The 16,477-nt window shown below is 50.6% G+C and overlaps 7 protein-coding genes across 7 annotated transcripts; 3 read left to right on the top strand and 4 right to left on the bottom strand.

Annotated features, from left to right (window-relative positions):
- Positions 1 to 228: 228 nt before the first annotated feature.
- Pmar_PMAR005839 (Be158, putative) lies at positions 229 to 3,386 on the top strand (the record flags this gene model as incomplete). The annotated part of the gene is made up of 20 exons (XM_002778663.1): positions 229 to 332; positions 375 to 467; positions 517 to 631; positions 677 to 787; positions 833 to 938; positions 991 to 1,063; positions 1,117 to 1,172; positions 1,219 to 1,374; positions 1,418 to 1,526; positions 1,571 to 1,705; positions 1,757 to 2,076; positions 2,120 to 2,247; positions 2,292 to 2,426; positions 2,461 to 2,571; positions 2,619 to 2,661; positions 2,703 to 2,764; positions 2,814 to 2,856; positions 2,904 to 3,016; positions 3,073 to 3,195; positions 3,243 to 3,386. The coding sequence occupies 20 exons, from the start codon at positions 229 to 231 to the stop codon at positions 3,384 to 3,386; spliced, it is 2,280 nt and encodes a 759-aa protein (XP_002778709.1).
- A 1,017-nt stretch (positions 3,387 to 4,403) lies between these two features.
- On the bottom strand, positions 4,404 to 5,178 carry Pmar_PMAR005840 (iron-sulfur subunit of succinate dehydrogenase, putative; the record flags this gene model as incomplete). Its single annotated transcript, XM_002778664.1, has 5 exons — positions 4,404 to 4,537; positions 4,583 to 4,698; positions 4,745 to 4,846; positions 4,892 to 5,041; positions 5,090 to 5,178. The coding sequence occupies 5 exons, from the start codon at positions 5,176 to 5,178 to the stop codon at positions 4,404 to 4,406; spliced, it is 591 nt and encodes a 196-aa protein (XP_002778710.1).
- Positions 5,179 to 5,262: 84 nt separating this feature from the next.
- Pmar_PMAR005841 (succinate dehydrogenase, putative) lies at positions 5,263 to 5,474 on the bottom strand (the record flags this gene model as incomplete). Its single annotated transcript, XM_002778665.1, has 2 exons — positions 5,263 to 5,354; positions 5,404 to 5,474. Coding segments are annotated over 2 exons (163 nt in total), but the record flags the coding sequence as incomplete, so codon positions are not given.
- A 1,258-nt stretch (positions 5,475 to 6,732) lies between these two features.
- Positions 6,733 to 7,809, bottom strand: Pmar_PMAR005842 (serine/threonine-protein phosphatase, putative; the record flags this gene model as incomplete). The annotated part of the gene is made up of 7 exons (XM_002778666.1): positions 6,733 to 6,866; positions 6,907 to 6,998; positions 7,033 to 7,159; positions 7,207 to 7,281; positions 7,325 to 7,483; positions 7,553 to 7,665; positions 7,709 to 7,809. The coding sequence occupies 7 exons, from the start codon at positions 7,807 to 7,809 to the stop codon at positions 6,733 to 6,735; spliced, it is 801 nt and encodes a 266-aa protein (XP_002778712.1).
- A 657-nt stretch (positions 7,810 to 8,466) lies between these two features.
- On the bottom strand, positions 8,467 to 9,109 carry Pmar_PMAR005843 (hypothetical protein; the record flags this gene model as incomplete). Its single annotated transcript, XM_002778667.1, has 5 exons — positions 8,467 to 8,500; positions 8,546 to 8,574; positions 8,618 to 8,689; positions 8,728 to 8,779; positions 9,072 to 9,109. 5 exons carry the CDS (start codon positions 9,107 to 9,109, stop codon positions 8,467 to 8,469), a joined length of 225 nt encoding a protein of 74 aa, XP_002778713.1.
- Positions 9,110 to 9,932: 823 nt separating this feature from the next.
- Positions 9,933 to 11,114, top strand: Pmar_PMAR005844 (hypothetical protein; the record flags this gene model as incomplete). The annotated part of the gene is made up of 4 exons (XM_002778668.1): positions 9,933 to 10,052; positions 10,388 to 10,462; positions 10,572 to 10,707; positions 10,756 to 11,114. 4 exons carry the CDS (start codon positions 9,933 to 9,935, stop codon positions 11,112 to 11,114), a joined length of 690 nt encoding a protein of 229 aa, XP_002778714.1.
- Positions 11,115 to 12,586: 1,472 nt separating this feature from the next.
- Pmar_PMAR005845 (serine/threonine protein kinase, putative) lies at positions 12,587 to 16,421 on the top strand (the record flags this gene model as incomplete). The annotated part of the gene is made up of 20 exons (XM_002778669.1): positions 12,587 to 12,744; positions 12,794 to 13,046; positions 13,088 to 13,158; positions 13,210 to 13,324; positions 13,372 to 13,496; positions 13,544 to 13,652; positions 13,699 to 13,821; positions 14,068 to 14,236; positions 14,283 to 14,459; positions 14,509 to 14,576; positions 14,622 to 14,707; positions 14,757 to 14,841; positions 14,886 to 14,967; positions 15,014 to 15,092; positions 15,143 to 15,250; positions 15,299 to 15,463; positions 15,619 to 15,835; positions 15,959 to 16,040; positions 16,096 to 16,169; positions 16,221 to 16,421. 20 exons carry the CDS (start codon positions 12,587 to 12,589, stop codon positions 16,419 to 16,421), a joined length of 2,547 nt encoding a protein of 848 aa, XP_002778715.1.
- Positions 16,422 to 16,477: the final 56 nt, after the last annotated feature.

Genomic DNA, 16,477 nt, shown 5'->3' on the forward strand with positions numbered 1-16,477 from the left:
CCACATATGTTGGTGTCAAAATTCTGAGGAAATTTTGGGAAATTTTGGGAGATACTCAACTACTCTTCTACTTTTTACTCGGATTCGCATATGAACTTCTATAGAGGGAACTTCTAAGCTCAGTTGAGGAAAGCAAACATATATATTTCCACACTGATCGGGATTACTGCTGTGGTTTTCCCCGGGTCAACTGCAAGTAGCTCTGGATACGCTTAGTTGCCTAGTAGCATGACCATGGACCTCTCAATCGCTTCTATTGAGGAGGAGCTCACCGATCCGATCAAATCCGCTGCGGCGCCCCAGGAGGCTGTTAATGTGAAAGTGTGCTGCAGGTAGGGAGCAGGAAGTACGGCCTCGCCCCGATGGTGCTCCAGGTTCCGACCTATGAGTCGTCAGGAGCTCCAGATCACCGGTGGAGGTCGGAGCTGTGCACAGTTCCCCAGCCCTTCCTGTGTGACGATCAATCGGTATGGAAGTGGTATACTTTCAACTAGTCGAGCACGGTGTCGTTGACAGGTGTGTTGAAACTGAAGGAGGGACCTTTACTTTCGATAGGGTCTTCGACCCCGATTGCCCCCAAAGCGAAGTTTATGACTATGCCGCGAAGCCTATCATCAGAGGGGTCATGCAGGTGCTACTGGGGTCGGCCTGAAGGGGTTCCTATTGCAGTCTTTAGGGGTTCAACGGCACAGTGTTCGCCTATGGCCAAACAGCTAGCGGCAAGACGTACACAATGGAAGGGCCTGACCTCTACAGTGAGCGCGATATGGGCGTCATACCCCGTATGGTGAGTCTGCTATGAGGAGGGTGGGAAGGGGTGAGCCCTAGCTAGGTTGACACATTGTTCGAGGAGGCAGAGACGGCCCCTGAGGACATAGAGTATACTATTAGAATTAGCCTGGTGGAGATCTACAACGAGAGGATACGTGACCTGATGGGTAGGTAGTTGTAGGCGAGAGCAACGTGTTGTTAGTGTTGTTGGCTACTCAGACCTCTCTAAGGACCACTTGAAGATCAAGGAGGACCCGAGGAAGGGCATCTTTATCGCGGGGGTGACCGAGAGGTAGGTGGGAGGAGACGAGCATGTGGAGCCTTATCCGATCGCTGGTTGGTCAGATATATCAACAACAAGGAGTTGATATTTGAAATTCTCAAGGAAGGGCATGCAAATCGTAGCTGGGTATAGTACGTAACTGCTAGAGAAGTGGTCGTCGACAGGCACAGCAGCGGTGACCAACATGAACGAGCATTCCTCGAGATCACATCTGATTCTAATGCTGACCGCTACTGCTAAGAACGCCTCCGATGAGTCGGTGAAGGAAGGCTCTCTGCGCCTGGTTGACCTCGCTGGGTCGGAGAAAGTCTCCAAGACTGGTGAGGCTTCAGCTACCATCTTATCCATGGCGTTGGCCCCTAGGCGCTACCGGCAATCGGCTGGTCGAGGCTGGGAGCATCAATCGTTCCCTCTCTGCCCTGGGGAATGTCATCAACGCCCTCACTAGTCCTAGTGGCAATTCTGGTGACAAGTAAGAAGAGGACGGTTGCTTAGTCTTTGCAGCGAGGATGGTAGGAAGCACATACCCTATCGGGACTCCCGCCTCACTCGAGTGCTACAAGAGTCTCTCGGTGGCAACTCCAAGACCTGCATTATCCTCACGTGCAGTCCGAGCCAGGCGAACATCACGGAAACCGTATCGACCCTCAGGTTACATACGCGGGGCCTCGGTTGAGGAGGGCAAACAGGATCTCGGTGTAGGTTCGGGCAGCGGGCCAAGGCTATCAAGAATGTATGCCATGTTAACCAAAGGCGCTCAGTGGAGGAGCTGACGACGATGCTGGAGAAGAGCCAGGGCCTGGTTGTGAAGCATAGGCAGACTCTGATACGCTGCAAGAAGATTATCAAGCACCTCAAGGAGCGGTGCGTGCAGGCTGGCATTGACATAGGCGGCGGCGGCGGTGAGGGCAGCGGCAGCGGTCTTGAAGAAACATATGAAATCACAGGCATTGAATCAATCTCGATGGAGGCATCACCTACCACTACTACAGGATCTCACAAAGGCTCTCCCGAAGCTCAAAGTGAATCGAGTGAATACTGAACTAGTTGATAGTGTCCATGCAGATGCTGTGCCGCTGGCATCCATGCTGAGTACTTCTGTTCCTGACCTGGCCAAGGTCGAGGATACAAAGGTTCGAGAGCTCAAGGACCAGCTCGCTGACCAGGAGCTGGAGAATCGGGGGTTACGCGAGGTGCCCTTACGTTTATGAGGCTTAACTAATCGTAACTACTGTAGGAGATAGAAGAACAGGCGGCTAAGTTCGAGGAGCTCCGGTCGGAGATTGCTGCGGCACAGGAGGCTAAGGCTAGCTTGGAGTACCAGTTGCAGGAGGCCAACGATGCTCAGAATCAACTTGCCGTGAGGAGGGTGGTGGGTGCAGGGGAGCTCAAACGCTTGGCTGTAGCGTGAAGGAGATGAATCCCGTCGAGAAGTTGCTGTATTGCGTGAGAAGTTGGAAGTGGCTGAGAGTCTTCGAAAACAGCAAGAGGAAACGAGGGAGAGAGAACAGCCTGGAGTAAGGAGTGTTACTATGGTAGGCTTATACCGGTCTCTTGTTCGCAGTCACCGGTCAAGCCAGGAAGTGATGGCGAGCGGAGTAGAACAGGTAGCAGCAGCTTTGTACTCGGTACGGTCACTATTCCTCAGATGATAAGGCGCCGTCACTACGGCTGCTGGTCCAAGAATTGCAGACTACAAAGATGCTGCAGGTGAGGAACTAAGTCGGCAGAGAATCGCCGTTTATTGCGTGTTACTTAGGCGCAGCGCATTGATCGTTTGGAGCAGCTCCTCGAGCAAGCTGGTGAGTTCTCTTCCTGCCCGGTGGCCTGCCTTTGGTGATGGTGCTAGGCTCGAATGGGGGTGAGGGCGGGGCTGTTGATGGCCTCTTGTCGCGGCAAACGGAGGAACTCGAGCGTCGTATAGCAGAATTGGAAGGGCAGTTGAGTCAACAGATCTTACGGGTGACTGCTGTGTTGATCTATTGTGAATTGTCGCGAGGTTTTGGTTGTAATGGTAGCATAAAGAAGAGGAATGGATGATGAAACACAAGATGATACAGCTCGATAAGAACCTCAGTCAGCTCACCGACTTGCACCAGGCCAAGATTGCTCACAACGCTGACTTGCAGAAGGAACTATACGTATGTCTACCTGGCTACTCTCGTATAGCAGCAGTCTGTTGGTTCAGGAGAAGGAGAGAGCAACCAAGAGGAAGGATACCCGAATTAATCAACTGCAGGAGTCTTTGTCCGAGAGCAAGTCCAGATACGACAAGTTGCTTGTACAATGTCACAATATGACCAATGCCATGGATGTGAGTCATCAGGACTAACGAAATCTCATACGCCTTAGTGCTGCAGATTCTACAGAAGCGTTTTGGAGGATCCCTGGCCTTTGGTAGAGGTCAAGCAAAGGTGCCTTCATCACAATATGATGGCAGTGGCTCATCCAGGTCTCGCTGTCCTTTCTGTTGTATCCGTGACTCTGCTTGGTTCAGACGTATCGCTGCCAATATGGTTGTCCCCTTGGGGCGGCAGGGAGGCGGTGGACTTCCTCCTACTATCAACAGAGTAAGTATAGTAACACTACTATAGGCAAAGCCCATTCCATTTCAGACAACAACCGAGCCGAAGGATGAGATCATGGCACAATAACGTAGCGTTGCTGCAACAACTCCCTAGCATGTTACCGATACTAATATTCTCTAATGCCTGGTCATCTACTTTGCGTTTATTAGTAATACTTGTGAATACAAGCTGAAAACAGGAGCTCGCTCGAGAAAATTTCGTGCACAAAAATAACCTCATAAACAACTATCTCAATCTGGTGTTTAATCGGAAAGACGCGATTCACGAGACTCCGGGAAACTTTTCGATGTTAAGCTGGCCAGGGTATTAGAACATTCGGCGCACTATCGCTCCCCTCCGGAGATGTAAGGGAAGGAAGAAATTCAACCAGCTTCTTTGATATATCTTCCGCGTCTACCGGCAAAATACTGTAGACTAACGGAACACTGGTGCATTCGCCGCATTACGAGATATATGGCAATCATACGATCTGCTCTCGTTTACTCTACGCGAAGTCCCCAACAACACTAGGTAGCGAAGACAACTACTCCTACCCACCCCACTATCAATAACACAATAAAGCTCCTTCAGTCCTGACACTTCCTACTATGATAAGAATAGGGCCGTTGATCGTCCGGCAAGCACTAATGCTCGCCGAGATGACCACTCCCTATTCATTTACACCACGCGATGGGCGAGAGCATGCCCAAAATGCGCAACAGAAAAACTCAATGATGACATGTTTTCGCACCGCGATGAGCTTAGCAAAAGCTTAACGTCGACTAGGCATACATCATACCGCTCTCACGCTTCTTATTTGCTATGGACTCCTGAGCAACGATCTTGGTCCACCCAGGCTCATAAGCAGCTTCTATCTCAGCCTTCATCTTAGCAATAGCCTTGGCTGGGTCCAGACCTGTAGGGGCATGTCAGGGGCTCTCCTCGCCCAACTATCACTCACCCTTGGGACAACATGAGGTACAGTTCATGATACCGTGACAACGATACAGTCTCATAGAGTCGTTGATCCAGGCCATGCGCTCTGTTGTGAACTCATCCCTCGAGTCGGCAATCCATCTAGTAGCTAGTAATTCAGAGTCCAAGACCATGCTGACTCCCTCACCTGTATGCCTGCATGAGCACTGCCGGGCCGAGATAATACTCAGGGTTCCACCAATAAGATGGACACGAGGTCATGCAACAAGCACAGAGGATACATTCGTACCTGACTTTCAGGGGTGAACTCACATCCTATTCCGGAGAGATCTACATCCCATCCAACTTCTCTCTGTCTTCAATGCTCTGATAGTACTCTTTCTCACCAGGCTGCTTCGCACGTCTACGCTTGAGCCAGGGTTCAATGCTCTTATATTGGTTATAAAAATTGCTCAAGTCGGGAACCAAGTCCTTCAAGACGTACCTACGACCATTCCAACCATCGTCTCGTATGCGGAGATCAGTCCATCACGTGTGGGGGAGGGGCTGGATGTCGATGGGAGCTGGGCCAGGCTCGATATACTGCAGGCAGGCAAGGCCATTCTTCCCATTGATGTTCATAGCGCAAGATCCACAAATGCCCTCTCGACATGAACGCCTAAAGGGAGTCAACTAAGCGATAGAAAAGCAATAGCGAGGTCTTGCCGGAAAGCCAGAGTGGAGTCGTGAGTGTCTTTGATTTTGATGAGAGCGTCCAAAATCATCGGACCACACTGAGCCAAGTCAATGTTAAACTCCTGAAATCAAAAGTAGAGCTTCCGAGCACTTCTTCCCAGGCAGGCATACCTGCATGTGTGGTTTGTCTTGCGTGAGAGGATCGTAACGATAAACTCTGAAGGTCTGCATCCTGGAGGCAGCTGAGGCAAAGCATCGACGGGAGGTGATGGGCCAGACGCGAGAAAGCATTGTAAGGGAACTCCTATTAGCACTGGGAGAAGCGTTTGATATTCAACCTTGAAATTGCCGAAACTCAGTCCACTCGGGGAACTACTGCCCGACGCAGATTAATAGGGAACGAACGTAAATGCGTTGAACAGAATCGATCACCAGGGCGGGCGCGAAAGTACCGGCTGCTGGTTGAACAGGGTGTAACAAATTGTAACGATGCTTATAGTTGGCCTTAGTGAGTACGTGTAACAAGCCAAGTTGTGCAGGATTGTGGTGGAAACTGATTGAATTAGAATCCGATGAAAGGGAGCACAATGTTACACAAGAGTTAGATCTAGGCTACTTCGACAACTAGCCTGCAGCAGCCTCGGCGTTGTCTTCTATCGTTGTAACCGTGGAGGGAGGCGGGGAGGAGGACAGGGAAACTCGCCGACGTTGGTACTCAGCCTGCTGACGCTGCAGATGCCTGAGGGGAGCAGGGAGGTGGCAAAAGACTCGACTCGGCATGGTGTACTCCGGTCGCATAGCAATCGATCTCATAATACTTCCAGGAGGCTCGGGTGTGACCTCTAGGGTGAACAGGCTGATGGTGGCACCTGTCAGGATGAAAATCGTCAAATATCTCCCCAATTCGAGGCTATGAACCAGTCCAGGCAGGCGCTCGAATAGCTGCCTTGATGAGCTCATCGCGAGTCCGACGGGCAGCTCGATTGGTCCTCGGTGATTCCGAACTCCTGGCGGCCTAAGATAGGGAAAGGCGACCTCAACAGTGACCGACTGCAGACATCACAATAGGCCATCGTAGCTGTATTGTGTCAGCGTCCCCATTATCCGTTTCCAATAACATCTTCAATATACGTGGCCTGGAAGATGGGCAACGCGGAAGCCACGATGTACGCTCATCGGCTCACCTGCAGGCTGTGATGACCCTTGGGTGGATGCGCAGCACTCCCGGTTCGTCTACTATCAATTGCAGGATCGCAGCATCATTGGTTACGCGATCGCAGTAGTTGATGCACGACATGACGGTGAGGAGGCGAGCACCTAGTACATTGAGCTGTTCACTGATAACAAACAGTGGACGAGCTACCCCAGGTAGACCCAACGCCCGTTGGTGGGATCTCCCCTCGCGCTCTGACCACCATCGCCACTCGATTGCTCTTCATTAGAGCCTTGGTGTTCACTGGCGCGGTGTCCTCATAGGCGCCACTCGTCGGAGGGTTAAGGCTAGCAAGAGTTCAGTACGAAGGATGCAGCGATTGTTGTGTCTACATTTCTGAGACTATCCTGCTTGAGATCCTCTCCGAAGGCTGCCCTGTGGAAGGCGGTGCCCTCAATGGGCGCTTCAGCTTCTTCAGTGGCTGAGAGCGACACTACTACCCCCCACTGAGAGTGAGCTACCTCTAACACTGTCAAGGACGACGGCACGGAGCCATGGACGCACAGGACGCGTCCTTCTATGAGCACCGCCAAGGGTAAACACTCGAAACATTCTGAGGAAAACCCAACATCGCTATGAAGAGATACACTATCCTACGGTTGGCCAATTTCCATATTCTCCTGCCCTCGTCGCCCAGACGTTCCTCGCATTCGGCAAGGAAGTGGAGATTGGAAGGCTCAGCCTCATGCTTCCCCCTCAGTAACGTGATCGCACCTGAGAGCAACAGACATTCATAGTGAGTAGGAATCGCACAGCCTCACTAGGGTAGAGTATCTTGAGACTCAAGACGAGAGCGAGGGTGTCTAGATTGCACCAACCTGGGCCAATGTAATCTCCTGAGACAGGCAGAATCAGAGAAGTAGAAACCGATATGCTAACCTAAGAAAACATAGTTGGTGTAGAGGATGTCCCCGGTGATGGAATCCGGGGGGAGGAAGGTACGGAATAGGCTCAGTAGGTCTAGGAGCTGCCCATTGATGCCTCCGAAAATTTTAGCTGGGGCTGATACGTTCTCCAAAAGAGAGCTGCGGAAGGAACCTTAATAGCAACGCATAAAGGAGGTCACTGTGGCTTTAGCAATGCTGTCACCATCCGAGAGTAAGATACGTGAGGCCACGCGGAGGATAAGAGTGAGATCATCAACAGATGCGAACTGATCGAGAGCTCCCAGTCTCCGACGTCCGTCATCACGATGAGCGTCCTGCACATACGTTACATACCTGGAAGTGATCCATCAGAATAAGGAAGATCTCATCCTCCTACCATTCCGGCGACACCTCGTAAAGGCATTTCTGGACAAACTTCTTGGCTGCGGCACGGCCCTGCTTTACGAGGTCTTCGCCTACCGTCGCGGCGTCGAACATCGGCCAAGTCAATGTAGGACTATTTTTCTCCGCTGAAGATCGAAACTTAGTCATCATTTCATTATGCAGACCCTACTAGTCACCCCTTCGACGGGATCGGCTGGGGTTGCTGAGCAAAGATCTGGTGGGGGAAGACAACCAACCGGCTTGTCCTCCTCACCGAAACCCTCGCCACCTGCATGCTTCATTGGGGACTCCGCACGAAGCGACCGCCTACCTGGTGCTGATGTGACAAACGCATTCGCAGAGACGTCGGAGGCGAGAAGCTGTTGGTAGAGGGGGGATCGAGTCACCGAGTTGCACACTACTTCAACTGATGCATCGTGGAGGAAATTAGCCAGCGAGTCGTCATGCTTTATATCTGCGCTAAAGGTCTTCAAGCCCCCGGTACGTGGACACCTCCCAGACCTTCGAGCCGAAGGCTTGATGTCTGCGCCGGGAGCCCTCCTTTCTCTGGATCGGATGCATCGCTATCATCACCCGCCAATGGATGGGTTCGCGGAGTGCTAGGTCGAGATCGGACAGTCTGGTTAAGGCGAACGAGGTTGGATTGGACAGAAGCAGCCCGTTACCATCGGTGTTTCGAGTGCAGGGTTAGCCTTGAGGGAATCACTTTTCCTCCGTGATCGAAAGAGAGAAGCATTGAATCTGTCACTTCTAGAACACGGCTCGTAGCATCAAACCAACGCACCTAAAGAGGCGGCTGGTGCCTCTCAGCTTCTCGCTCTGTATGCACTCGTAGAAGGTCTTGAACTTGACACAAGTCTGATGAAGTTGGATCTTGAATCCGTTGAGTTTTTTCGCTTACAAAATGTAGGAGGTTGCCGGCATCACCGAGCATTCCCAGCTCCTTAGCTTTACTTATGGCAGCGGTGCGGACCTTAGAAAGATACCACATGTCGGGGCTCTAGGTCTCACTTTCTCGTTCGTTGGATCGTTAGTCTTCATGGATGCGCAGTCTGCTATCAATCTGGCAAACTCCGTGAATTCCAAAGTGTTGCTCCGGTTATTGTCGTAATAGTCGAAAATATACTGACCGCGTTCGTACCTCGTATAGTGATTTTTATTTTCGCAATAATGGTTACGCGGACGCTTTACCCCGAGAAACTGTTGAGGATGTGAACCATGTTTGGATCTGCTGCACACACCCCCTTTAGGAACTCGTCAAAGTCTAAAACACCGTCCTTGCTGCGATCGATCGCGAAGAAGAAGGCCTCGTACCTGGCTTATCGTTCTGTTAACGATCCGAATACTGTGCTTACTTCGCAGGATTATTAACGACATTGTAGTAGTCTAACATGCGAACGAAGTCCTCCAGGAAAAGTACTTCGGTGTGTTGTACGTGGGTTTGCAACTGCTTGCTTGTATTACTGACTCTCGTTGAGAACTGTGAGAATAGCCTGAGGGGATGTTACTTACCAACGGTGCAGCAAGTTACCACACCGTCAGACACTGTGATAAATCTATACATTTCAGAGGCCTATTTCGCCGTCAGTGAGAGCGATTCAATCGGGTGGGGCACCTATGCCATGACCTCAAGATGTGTCTTATTACGTTCAATTTCGCAAGGCACGTGATGGGAAGATCAAGTTCGATGACCGATGTAACTCGGAGTCTTGACCAATTGGAAGAATCAACTTAGCTGTTTGCATACTTGGGGCAGCTATGCCACATCTAGAACGGCGCCCGTGCTGCAACCATCATGGGAATGCAAGATTCACAAGACCTCTCGCCATCAAAAAACGACAATAATTCGCGCCGCATTTAAGTTACGGGATGGCATATCTGCCCCAAGCGGAATCGATTCCCACAATCGGTCCAGAGCGGAGTTGATTTTCTCGTGCCGACAAATTGATCTCCCTATCGCACGCTACCGGGGAGTTGTACCAAGGCATATCTTGGTGTTATGGCATAGCCCATATTTCACTGTAGACGAAATGCGCTTTTAAACGGTGCATTCAAATGCATTACATTCACTGTTTAATTGATGAGCCATATATCAGGGATTCGACTCACTTCCGAAGCTCATTTCTCTCGGCATCGCCTATTTTGGCCTCTTCAAAGAAGTTCTTGCTACTACTATTAGGTAACTCTACCAGAGGAGAGTGCGAATCTAAGACAACATGGTTAGTGACAATTTCCACAGCGGGTTACTTCGACTCTCGATCCGGCGACTCGATAACCTGGAGGATACCAACAAGGACTCTGACGCACTCGCCATAAGACACTGCAGACTGCCGCAGGTGTGTCCGATTTTCTCGCAGTAGTGGATCTGGGCGAGCGCTTGATTTTAGCGTATCGCGCACGCCTAGTTTTGTTCAAACCACAATTCCTCGATCAGCATCGTTGAAATTCCGGTCCACATGGATGAATGTGTTAGATCCCGTCATTACGAACATCAGCTCGATGGTAGATTATTGCGTACCTTTTTTTCTCATCTTGCCTGCTTCACCTCACTTGCTGCTGCTGTTCGTAGCGGCGCGGTTTTTGTCCCATGGTCAAGGGCTGGCCCACACTGAAGTAGGATCTCTATCTAACCATGCTGATGCCGCTATTGTAAGAGGCTGTTGTGGCTCAGGTTGCGCCGGCAGCACATTGTGTCCAGGACAGTCAGGGGACGGATCGAGGAACAGCAGGACCCGAGCTGCTCACTGTGAGTTTGTTGATGTTTTCCTCTATCAAACGTATTCGTTTGGCTCCGTGTTTGGTGAAGAGAGGTTGGTCCGGTGTGTTCCCTCGTGGACTCGACTCGTACTTGTTAGGTCTACGTGCCTTCTTCGGACACAGTGCTACACCTTGATCCCCAGACGTCAAAAATTGATGATATTCTATCGTCCAAAGAAGTCGATACAATAGATGAGAGTTTTATGATCGCTACACCGAAATCGGGGATGATATGTAAATTATAATCCTTTATGTGATTGGTTTTGTATCATCGCTCCGTAGATTTATCCGACTTGGACCCTCGACTGCCGCTTAGTGAAATCGGTTTCCTCGAAGGCCATGCAACGGTCATCATGAGCGATCATCTTGTAAATGATATCACAGTTCACAGTTCTGATGAGCCCCCAACAGTAGCAAGAGTCCCTTTATTTTGTCTGCCTGGGACCAACCTTATCTGGCACTGGTGTGTGCGACATGCTTTAGCGGAAGCTAGAGAGAAACCTATTGCTGGTTTTATGGTGGAAAACAAAACCGTATTGGATCTTCTTGATCCCGAAGCCGATCTTCTACGTATGTGGAATGGTGATGCCGGACCTCTGAAGGTCATATGGGGTGAACCGTACGAGTTGCCTGCTGTTTGACATTCGTGATTTGAGACGTGTATGTATTGATTCATTGACTTGACCTCGCGACATGCTACAAGGCGAGGAGCGCTACTGTATCATTCGTACGAACCCCCAGGCCTACCATTCAAAAGAGATACCGGTACGACATTCGTGTTGGTTGTGGTTGCAGGCTGTCTCTAGACTTGCGTTGAACATCATTGGATGATAGTATCTTCGAAGTTACTCAGATCTTCAACTTTTCATGATGAGCCTTACGTCGAACCGGCAGTCTCCAACAGTAATACACTCTCTACACCATTTCAAGACCAAATTAGTAGGGGCCGCCTCGTGAGCGTCAAAAACAGTCATATCTTTCTCCAGGCGTCGCGAAAAGGGTTCAACTTTGGCTTGCCTATTAATCATGATGTTGGCCGTATTTTCAACCCCGATTCTCCCCTAACACCGACCTCTTTCTACTCAAGAGTGCTCGCAAGGTTTTGAAACATCCTTTACCGCCTCCCTGCTCCGGAATAGCATGGGGAGCTGATGGACAGTAGTAGTAGTAGTAGTAGTAGTAGTAGTAGTAGTAGTGCATAGCTTGGGTGGGTCTTCTATCACCTCTGGTCTGTGATTTGTCATGACACCCTATTCGAAGTTTCTAATGGGCATTTGAAAGGGTTGAGCTGAAACAGTGGATCAGCGCTTAATAACCTAACAAAGGGAGTTGCAAGTCTACAGAAACATCATCTCAATTGCCCTCCTGCTCAGCAGTTGGGTGAGGCGGCTAGCGCCCGTGAGTCATAGAAGCATATCTTGCTGTTGATCTATTGAAGAGATATACTTGTTAGAAGGCCCGCTGGGGTTAGGCACTGTGAGAGATATAAGGAAGGATGATGTCGGCCGCCCACCTATCATTGACTCGATCGCGCTCCTAGTGCTGAGTACTCGAAGCATCTATAGAAGTGCGGAATGGTCAGTTCGGGTTATTTAATCATCCATCACCACGCCTGCTTCTTAGAATGAACTCCTTATGGGAAAAGTTGCTAGCTGCCGATGATGCGGCGAATGAGCCGAGAGGGTTGGAAAGATGGGCATAGTGTCATCATCTTTCTACTGCTGCCCTTTGGCTACAGGGTACTGAAACGGATCTGTCGAGGATGACCACAGTGCTCGCTGAAACCAAGCAGAGTACACTCGGCAGTGTTGGAGCCGCTTGGTGTTGCTGCTCATCGTATGTGTGGTTATGTCTTTGAACAGTAAGAAGTGGGAGGAGTCCTATAAGTGACAGGGATAGACGCTACAGTGAAGGTTATAAGGGCAGCATGGAAGGTGATAAAGGCCAGTCTCTGTAGGCTTGTTGGTTGTGCATAGGCAGTCCACTGAGCTCTTCGTGTACTCTCCTTAGTGGTCATGGATAGCCTAACACCGTTGTGCATATGAGACGTGTTGTTGGGTTGAGCAGTTTGTTCGATACGAAGGACACACAGATTTTCAAATCCACTTTGTTCATGCCTTCATCATCAGCAGCAGTGACCCCAGTCGTAGAGGAGAGAATCTCATCCCTTTTGGAGACCGCCCTGTCCTCAGTAGAAGCAGCCAAGGAGTTCTATGCCTTCGTCATGTCCGGCGAGGTCAGGGATGAAACCTTCAGTGAAAGGGTTTACAAGTAGGCATGTGGCCATGACTCGATTCCGCGATGGTCTTCCTACTTTCAGATCTTTGCGGAATTTCATGTTGGCGTTGTTATCGATCAAGGAGCCCGCGAGATATACGGACCTTGTACCGCTTCACTACTGCCGGGCCGCACTAATAGCCGTACTCGACTGCCCTGAATGCGTCTATGTTGCGCTAGCCTCCCATCTGGACAGTGCAGTGCTTATAGCACTGGTCAAGCGCTGCAGTGGCTCTGCCAGTACAGAGGCTAAGGAATCCATGCTCGTTGCTACTGTGGATATGGACACTAGAAAGGTGAGGTTGATGGTGCTCTCAGTGTCACCGACGGCCTTCAGACTGACCCGATACCATCCCATGGTGGCGATGCTTGGTTTGTCGAGTCTCTTCTCCATCGCTTGTACGAGAAGTGAGCGTGCTTGGTCACCCTAGCATAGTCGTATTGGCTGCTTCCGCACAGATGCCCATCCCTTCGTCCTCAACTACGACTACTTGTTGGTGAGGAGCTCGTCGCCTTTGTCCAGTGCCCTCAGAAGAATGCGGACATCAAACCCTTGGTGTCCCTTTTGGGTCGAGTAAGCTGATACCCAGTGTAGCCAAGTCGACGAGCATTCTCTCACAGATCATTGGAGGCTTCCAAACTCCACTCAACTCTACTCACCTCAGCCTGCTCTACAATGTCATACTGCCTCTCCACATGCCCAATGGGTTCGCCTCTTGGGACAGGCAAACACCTCTCCTTAAAGGGTGGGTCCTCACGTTGATGGGTGACTTACAAGGATTCTGGGGAGTAGGTACCATCGAGAGCTTACTCAATGTGTAGTCATCTACCTCGATAAGCAACCCGAATTATTCCCGAAGATCATGGATGGTGTTTTCACGGCACTCCCACCGCCGGCCCGAGTAAATATCCCCGCTAGTGTGTTGTGCTATCTCCCTCTGCATTCAGGGGAATACCGCCAAGGAGCTTCTCCTCCTCGCAGAAATCGCGCGACTTCTACAAGGCGTCAGTGTTGATAATTTCAACAAGATTGATAAGCAGCTGCGCACGGTGGTAAAGAATCGTGTAAGGGTAAGTCACCTCATAATAATAATCCTACCTGGCCATCCTTGACCTTTCCTCCAGAGCCCCAATAGTCAACTAGCTGAATCGATACTGTCATTGTGGCGTGACAGTCACTTTAGCAGTGAGCTGGCGATCTCCGACGACTGGGTGTCTACAATGGTGCCTCTTCTTTTCAGTGGAGGCCACTTGCATTGGAATCCGACGGTGATTTCCCTCATCTCTTGCCTGCTGAGTTACTAGTCTCGGTATCAGGTTAATAAAATGATAGCCAACGTCCTCGCGGAGTTGGAGAGGGTGAATCCATCAGCATTCCAGAAAGCAGCAACTGCCACCGTCCAAGCAGCCCGCGAAGCGAAACGGCAGAGTGAAAAAGACGAGGCAACACGGAGGGCTGTAGAGGCGAGGCTTAAGGGAAATCGAGGTGAGTCTTTGATGCGGTCCGTCAGTCCTCACTCGTGGTCCCTCAGTTCCCGTGCCCTCAGCAGTGCCGAAGCCTCCGAGCCTCGCCCAAATGTCCTCGATCGGCCGCTCGCGTGGTAGCGGGAGTCAACCTCCTGTAACTATTACTGGAGTGGCGCCATGGGGACCCGAACCCAAGGCTCGAGCTCCGCCCAAGGAGGACGATGTTCTCGATGGGGATAGTGGTAGGCATCTACTGTGGGCATCCACTCGGGCAACTCCTGCTTTTGTCAGATCCTGTGACTGTCCTTCACCGTTTTTGTGAGAACTGCGAGCCTCACGAGGGGGCTCAAAAAGAGAAGGTATGTCTGCGACTGTAATAGAGGTGACTCAATTCAGGACTATAGGTTTGGGAAGAAGCTCTCACAGCGCCGAGCCCGACCATTCTGACCACTCTCAAGTTTCACCAGATGGTCCGGGCGCGCGAGATAGGGTATGCTCCTGCGGCCTGTGGGATATTAACGTTATTACTTACTTCTCAGGAGCGGAGCCTTCTCGACGGTTTTGCTATATTTGGTGACACAGAAGGGTAAGGTTCGCTCGGAGTGGCCCGAATATGCTGTTAAAGTGAGCTCCTACCATCCTAGGTGTTCCTCTGCACTACTTGCTAGGTAATTCATCCCGACATACTGGCCAAATACAGTCAGAACATTTCAAGAGAGATCGCCATTCTTCGCCTGATGCCCCATCCAGGTACGTTGGGGCTTCGCCCTCTTTGGATATAAGGCGGCTTTCTCAGGCATAACCCGTCTGGTGTCCGCTTTCATGTACCACAATGAGTGCTATCTAGTACTTGAATATGCTGCCAATGGTGATATGTAGGTGTCTCATAAGGGGTCGCAGCGGGTCAACGCATTATCCCTCTCAGGTTTGACTACCTCCAGGCCCACCCGTCGGGGCTCAGTGAGGGCGAGGCAAAGAGAGCCCTTGGGGAAGTACTTGCCGCTCTGGACAGCATTCATCAGCAGGGTTTCGTGTAGATAGATCGAGAGTGATGGAGGTCTGCAGTTGGAGTGCCTTTCAGTTACGTTGATATGAAGCCAGAGAATATAGTCATCACGTCTACGAGACACATAAAGTTGACGGACTTCGGGGGCGCGAGGCCGTATACGACACAGGCAGAAAGAGAAGTTGAGAAGAGTCGTCACGCTGTTCAAGAGCTCCGCAGCGGCGACTGGAGATATGATGGGTGAGGCTTATCCTGCCGTCCTCATTAGAAATGTTTATATTCAGTTCTGATCATAATCGTAACAACAGCGAATCGGAGGCAGACCATGCCGATGAGAGCGAGCTGGACCCAACTAAGATGGAGGGAACCACTGTAAGTTCCGTTGTGTGCTGGAGTACTTTTCACAACTTCCAGATTTACATGGCCCCTGAGCTTCTCCGAGGACGGTATCCGAGCGTCGCCTCTGATATGTGGGCATATGGTGTTGTGATGTACCAATTACTGACTGGGAGACCTCCTGAATGGGCCGATGCTGCAGCAGAGTCGGAGATAGAAGACAAGTACACTATGATGATGTCAATCCCAAAGCTTAATCATTCATCACTTAGAATTGTCCATTTTGGAGGTGCGGACGCTGCCAGTGACGAAAGGCTTGCCGGCCTTAGCTGTGATGCTCAAGTGAGCTCCTCTGCTCCTCTGGACTTTATATATATATTTCCCTGCCTTGTCTCCCAGGACTTGATAAAGAAACTATTGAATCCAAACCCTGATCTTCGCCCCACTATTGAAGAGGTTATGAGCCATCCGTGGTTCGAAGGTAGGTTTAGTACGATCACATTTCGGGCATTCGTGTTGAGGCTATCCTCCATCAGGTATGAATGTCGGTGATTTGTACCTGCAACCTGTTCCTGAAGGCTTCTTCTCACCAGTGGAGAAGGCTCAAACTGTAAGCACTCGCGCTGTTGATATTGTAGTTTGTTCATAGAAAACTTTTCAGGAGGTTGACAGTAGATGGTCTAAGAGGCAGCTATCGAAGGTGTGGAGTGCCCAGCCTAATCCACAGGATTATAGATTCGACCAACAGCCTGCGACCAATTCTGCAGGGATCCCCACCACTCCCATTGTTGAATCCGAGGAACGCGGGAGTCCGTTTCTGCACGCTAAGACCCGTGGAATGCCGCCTGTACATCCCCTATGATTTATTTATGCCATATGCCGGTTGTCTCAGTTTGAGATGTGCTTCTGATTACAATG

This window comes from Perkinsus marinus (assembly GCF_000006405.1).
Source record: "Perkinsus marinus ATCC 50983 genomic scaffold scf_1104296948436, whole genome shotgun sequence".
Classification (NCBI taxonomy): domain Eukaryota; phylum Perkinsozoa; order Perkinsida; family Perkinsidae; genus Perkinsus; species Perkinsus marinus.